Source organism: Anguilla anguilla, chromosome 13, assembly GCF_013347855.1.
Source record: "Anguilla anguilla isolate fAngAng1 chromosome 13, fAngAng1.pri, whole genome shotgun sequence".
NCBI classification, from domain to species: domain Eukaryota; kingdom Metazoa; phylum Chordata; class Actinopteri; order Anguilliformes; family Anguillidae; genus Anguilla; species Anguilla anguilla.
Window position 1 is genome coordinate 12,383,475 of NC_049213.1, and position 6,989 is coordinate 12,390,463.

General features: G+C 45.9%; 1 protein-coding gene across 1 annotated transcript; it reads left to right on the forward strand.

Annotated features, from left to right (window-relative positions):
• The first annotated feature begins 2,008 nt into the window (after positions 1-2,008).
• On the forward strand, positions 2,009-6,568 carry ankrd33ab (ankyrin repeat domain 33Ab). The gene is made up of 4 exons (XM_035387000.1): positions 2,009-2,375; positions 3,002-3,131; positions 3,807-3,947; positions 5,766-6,568. Exons 1-4 carry the CDS (start codon positions 2,088-2,090, stop codon positions 6,566-6,568), a joined length of 1,362 nt encoding a protein of 453 aa, XP_035242891.1. The 5' UTR covers positions 2,009-2,087.
• The last annotated feature ends 421 nt before the right edge of the window (positions 6,569-6,989 follow it).

Below are 6,989 nucleotides of genomic sequence, written 5' to 3' on the forward strand. Positions count from 1 at the left end.
TGATATGTTATCAGATAATTAGATTTCATGGGAAAACCCAGATTATGTTTTGATGCATACATTTTTTTGGCAGCAGAAAGTTTTTTCACTCTATAGATAAGTATTATGTATGTGTGTGTGTGCACAGTGAGCTCCATAATGTTTGGGACAAAGACCTATATTTTCCCAATTTGACTCGATTTGTAATCAAATATTTAACATCATTAAAGTGTAGATTTTCAACGTCTATAAATGGGTATTCTTATAAACATGAAATTGCAAAATTTCAGGGCACCGTAGGTTTGGAAAAAATCACCTCACAGGTGTTTTTGATCAGCCAGGTGTGTTTACTTGTACAGGCTTAAGAGCTTTCGGTCCAGGCTTTTGATAGCATTTGATTGGTGTTTGTCAACATGAGGACCCGAGTTGTACCAATGAAAGTCAAGTAAGTCCTTATGAGGCTGAGAACTTAGGCTAATCAAAGTCAACTGTTTGGAACATCATTAAGAAGATGATTAAGCACTGCTGAGCTCAGTAATTGCAAGGAAGACCTCCACAGTTGATGACTGAAGAATTCTCACCATAATGAAGAAAAACCCCCAAACACCTGTCCAATAGATCAGAAACACTCTTCAGGAGACCGGTGTGGATGCGTCAGTGATTGCTGTTCCATAGAAGACCTCACAAACAGAACCACAGGGGCTCCACTGCAAGATGCAAACCGCTAATTAGGGAAAAAAAACAGGATGGCCAGATTACAGTTTGCTAAAAAGTACTTAAAAGAGCCTGCAGAGTATTGGAAAAAGGTCTTGTGGACAGATGAGACCAAGATTCACTTGTGTCAGAGCGATGAAAAGAGCAAAGTGTGCAGGCCAAAAGGAACTGCCCAAGATCCAAAGCATACCACCCCATCTGTGAAACCTGGCCATGGGGCTGTGATGGTTCGGGCACAAACGGCTGCCACATGTTCTGGCTCACTCGCTTTCATTGATGATGTAATTGTTGATAGCAGCAGCAGAATGATTTCCGAAGTGTACAGAAGTATATTATCTGCTCAAGTTCAAGAAAATGCTTCCAAACTAATTTGACACTTCATCCTGCAGCGAGATGATGATCCCAAGAATCCTGCTAAAGCAACAAAGGAGTTTTTCAAAGCCAAAACTGTAAACATCTTGACTGGCTAAGTCACTCACCTGATCTGAATCCAATTGAACACACATTTCATATACTGAAGAGAAAACGTAAGGCAACTAGCCCCAAAACAAGCAGGACCTGAAGATGGCTGCAGTACAGGCCTGGCAAAGCATCACAAGAGAAGATAACTCAGCACCTGGTGATGTCTATGGGTCACAGACTTCAAGCACCCATTGCTTGCAAATGATATGCGATGAAGTACTAAACATGACTACTTTCATTTACATAACATTGATGTGTCCCAAACATTGCAGTGCATGTATGAAAAGTGTTTGAGTACAAAACTGAAATTCTGGATTACAAAGTCAAGTCATGACAAAAATATGTCTTTGTTCCAAACATTATCAAGCTCAGTGTATGTATAACAACATGTTTTTATATGTATATATTTACATATAATACATATTTACACACACACACACACACACACACACACACACACACACACATACAATTTCTATGTAATAAGGTTTTAAAGACTTGTTCTCAAACCTGATGTGATCCTTTAACCTCAAAATCTGTCCATTCTGTGAAGGATATGCATTTTCTGTTCATTTCGGATTGGCAGCCCAAACTGGCGCACTACTGATTGGTTAGCGTGATTTTGGTACGTACGCAAAATGATCCACAAAAACTACTGCAAATCCACCTGCAGTTTACAGTAAAAACATTGAGAAACAAAAAATCATTTGAAACAAAAAACTCAGCAAAAAAAAGAAAAAAAAATCTCACCAGAATAAAATAAACTAAATAGCATAGTATTTGTTTTCTTTGGCTCTTTATGTGTGTTTGACTATGAACTTTCCACAGAGTTGTTGTCAAACTGATTTGTCCTTGTTCCTGTCCCCAGGACTGCAGCTGCAATGTAGGCGGAGCCAGGGCCTGTCGGGAGTGTGTGACCTCAGGACCCCAGCATGACAGCCAAGCGGGGTGCGTTGGCGGCGGAGGACCCCCACCTGGGCTCGGGCCCAGATGAGGACGCCTCAGAGGCGTCCGCCTCCGGGAGAGACTCGGACTCGGAAAGCGTCCTCTCTGAAGACTCGGTGCTCCCGGACTACGAGCGGGAAGAGCGGGGGAACAGAGCCGCCGCCGCCGCCACGCTGTACGAGGCCTGCTCCTGGAACCAGACCCACAGCCTCCGCGCCATTCTGGAGAGGGGCGTCACCCGGGAGGAGGTCATGGAGCTGGATGCCAACGGCTGGGTAAGGCGAGTGAGAGGCCGCTTCGTTTTCTGGACGTTCATTTAAAAACACTTCATGCTTTAAATAAAATGACTGGCTTACCATTGCGACTGCCGGCGCCACAGCGTGGAGTGCAGTTGGAAAGGAGATAAGTGGGCTGGGGAGGCTCACCTGAGTGACTAATGGGAGATGGGACTGAGTACATTTTAATTAACAAACTTTCAAGTTGACTCAGGCTGAGTCAGCAGAACAAGGGGGTCAGGGGAAATTCGATTAATGTACTTTAGTTTTCACACTGATGTCAGGAAGAAGCTTATTCTTCTGTGGACTGCTGGGAATAGATTATCGCGTATAATAACTCATGGTGCAATCAGATAGCCTTTATCACATTCAGAGCAAGGTCTGAATACCCTTACAGTGCTGGGGAGGAGTCTCAAACCCTTGTCCTTGAGAGCCACAGGTTCTTCCGGGTTCTGCTGGCACCAAATCATTTAAGAACTGAGTAAATAACCAGTTAACCAGTTGTGCCCCAGAACCAAGGTCTGCCATCTCTGCACTAGACCTAAATGCAAAATAAACAGCCTCGATGGGCTGAACAGCCTGTTCCTTTTACCAAATGTTCTGTGTTATTTTGTGTTGGACGACAGAACGGCCTAATGGTGGCTGTTTCCAAAGGTTTTGTGGACATCGTCACAGGCCTCCATCACTGTCCCTTCCTGGATATTAACCACCAGGACAACGATGGCAACACCGCGCTTATGATGGCTGCCCAGGCCGGTGAGCACCACGCCCGTCTCTCTCCTTTTTGATCGTGCAGGGACTCTTTTGTAGCTGGCAGTCATACAGCAGGGGAGGGGACAAAAACACATGCAACCAATTAGATTCAAGGCTTGGGCTCCATGAACAGCTCTCCTCAAATTTTTCTTGCAACTGAATAAAAGTGTTACATCGTCCCTGCATGGTCTTGGGTGAGTTCACCACCAAAATCATATCTCTAAACTGTGAAGTAGTAACATTAGAATTTTAGTCAAAGTCTACATTTGGACAAATGTAGATTAAATCCAGGCCACAGTCATTTCCTCACTTTTTTGCTTTTGTTTTATTATTTTTGCAAGTGTAAAAGAGGTGTAAACTGCTTGATACATGGCACAAGGCCGTTGACTGTATGTTTTCCCATCTGTTTGAATGAATCCATTAAGTGCCATGTTCCCTGTGCTACACTGCGTTTCATTGTAAAAAAAATAATAAAATTCTAAATTACATTAAAATGTAAATAAAATTAAAATCATATGAGGAAGAAAAAAGATAATTCTCTGGCACTGGAAAAAGAAGGTACTGCATTCTCTAGACGCCCACGTTCATCGGTTCCTGTAAACGGATATTGACTTAATGCAGATGGAAACCTCACAGGGATTTCTCACTGCGCTCCTTCTCGTGTGTGTTCTCTGAAAGGTTACATCACCATTTTAAACTACATCCTGAACTACTACGCGGGAGCGGACCCCGAGGTCAGGGACTCCCGCGGCTTCACCGCGCTCATCAAGGCCGCCATGCAGGGCCGCAACGAGTGCGTGGCTGCGCTGGTCATGGCTGGTGAGTCCCCCCCGCAGCCACAGGGCTGCATTACACGCCGCGGTGCTGCATTACACGCCGCAGGGCTGCATTACACGCCGCGGTGCACTGCGCTACGTTCAACTGGCCGGCAATCTTATCGGCATCAACTCGCTAAAGAAAGTGCATTCAAATGGGTCAATAAGAGCAGTGGTGCTACAGAAAAGGACAATCAGCACTCTGTCCAGAAACAATGTTACAGTAAGCACTGGAGTCAAGGCGACAACCCTGATGAACATTAACTAACATGACAATATGTCAAGTTTTAAAATGAAGTACTATGGTTCTGCTAGAGATACCACAAGAGAGCGCCAAGTCAGCGGCTGATTCTCTCAGGCCGCCTGGCCATTCAGCAAAAATTTCATTCTGTCCGATAACTAATTCGCCCCTCATAGGTAATCTAAGCTGAGGACTGATTTCAGCACGCAAGCAATGCTTTTCATAGCTGGCTGCAATCGAAAAGAAAAAAACCGTTTCTTTTCCAAATAAAAAATAAAATATATCAGTATTCTTGATTTATCATTTTTGTGCCAATGAAAGAAGAGGGTTCTGATTATTTTTCAACATTTAACTACATGTATTAATGGTATCAAGGCATAATAAAATGTATTTAATCATAAACATGAATATCTAGGAAAAATATACCAATAATGACCATTTAATCTCTATTGAATACATAAAATAAAACCAATATAATGTATTAATTCAGCAAAAATAAAAATACTTCAAGATGTACTGGAAAATATATCTGGAATGATTCCAAATTTTGGTTCAAATGAATTATTCAGCATATTACAGAATATTGCAATATACAGCAATACATTTTTGTTGCATAAGGGGTGAACGCAATTGTTGGGAATGTAATTAGCAATTAGCCAGCATATCCCTGAAGGGGCGAGGGTTTATGGGTGCTTGTAGCACGCAGGGTAAGATAAGCAGTAGAGAAGAATTACTGCGACAGACAGTGACGCAAGCACCAGCTGCTTTAAAGAACAGATCTGAAGACGTTCGGCCTTGTGATGTGAATCTGTAATCTGGCCCCACTTGGCTGGTTGAGGATTATCCGTGTGTAGATTTACAGGGCTTATTTTAGCTCCTGAGGAGCGTGTGCAGCCACCGGTGGTTCAGTGGAGTCTACTGTGGGGTCACAGTCCATCTACACACAGTCAGTTAATCCTGCGATTGCTTTTATTGATTTTCTAATGCTTTTCGGTTTTAAAGCCTTTGTGTTATAAATATATAGTTAGTTAATCCTGTGTTTCAATGCACACATGGAACACATACATACACACACAGACACACTGACTCGCGACCTGAAGCTTAAAGGTACAGGTCATTTCAGTTCTCATAAAAGGTTGGTAAAATATCATTCCCAGACAAAAAAAAAACAGGCCGGTCCTCAGAAAGACGATTGCACTCGACACAGGGATTAAAATTCATTTTCTCTCATAGACTTTTTCTGTACTCTGACTAACATTTATGCACAACTGTGTTTCATCACCATTATACATCATATCTCTTACACACTGATATTTGCACATGGCAGCTAGGGTTCAGAAACATTATGGGGCAGTTTCACGGTCTCATTGTCAAGATATCGTACAAGAGCCACTGGTAGGTCTGTCAATTCCACAGTGGGGTCACAGCCATATTAAAAGAATTCCATCATTTTTATCTGAACTCAGGTTTATTGTTTCAGGTTTTAAAGCACATGAGCAGTCAGAAAAATAAACTACCTCTCCAATGCTTTCCCCTTTCCTCCACTCCATTCCTGTCACCCCCCCTCCCCGCCCCTCCCAGGTGCAGACCTGAACGCCGTGGACACGGCCCGGGGGAAGTGCGCGCGGGACTGGGCCCTGAAGACGGGACGCTACGATACGCTGTTCCGCCTGCGGCAGCTGAAGCTCCGCCCCCGCGCCGAGCAGTTCGGCGACGCCTACGTCCCCGAGTGGCCGGACCTGCGGGAGCTGGTGGCCAAGGCGGCGGCGGCCAAGACGCGGGGTGAGCGCCTCACCCAGCGCCTCAAGTCCACCTTCGCCTTCAGCCTCCCCCACGACCCGCGGGACGGCGGCGTGCTGGACCACATGGTGCGCATGACCACCGGCCTCCGCAGCCCGCTGGTCTGCACCGGCTGCCGCCCGCTGTGCCCCGCCAGCCCCCCCGCGGCCGGCAAGCGGCGCCTGGCCGTGCCCGAGCTCGCCCTCCGCCACCCGGGGAGGGACCTGGCGGACGGGCCGGTGCGCCACAGCGTCTCCGCCTCCGCCTCGGTGGGCTCCGCCTCCTCGGAGGTGGCGGCGTGCTGCGCGGAGGCCGAGCGGCGGGGGAGCGTGCTGTCGCTGGCCTCCAACGGCGTGCGCAGCTTCATCCCCCGCGGCGTGGCCCGCCGCAACAGCGTCTTCCCCGCCGGGTGCATCCCGCACATCCGGGTCACCCGGGCCGGCGAGCCCACGCCCAAGAAGGAGAAGAAGAAGAAGCTCTCGAGCCACCACCTGGAGCCTCCCATGTGGAAGTACAAGGAGATCAAGCAGGAGAAGAAGAAGAAGAAGGCTGAAATGGAGAAGGAAGAGCAGGAGAAGAAGAAAAAGAAAAAGAGCAAGAAGTGAGGACAATGAGACGACTGTCTACACGAGGCGGTGGACGACCATGGTCCTGGAGTGCCAGAGACGTTTCTGGTTTTTGCTCCATCTGAGCTTGACTGCAAAGTTTGATTGCTTATTCACCATCTGAGCATGGAGGACAAAATGCTGATGATCTCCAGTACATGGTGGATTGGCAAATATTCCAGTTGGATATTCTGGTTATGAGATAATGTTATAATTTCAATGTTCTCCAAAGGTACCATTCCAAACGAGGTCTCTGAAACTGACAGAATATATTCCAGGCATGCTGCACACAAAGTTACTGGTAACTTCCCATTTTCATTTAGCCAAGAAAAACAGTCATTTAAAAATGTTCCGAATGTACTGAAATTCCAGAAATGTCACTGAACGTTCTGTTAAAATTAACATGGAAGACCATCCATAA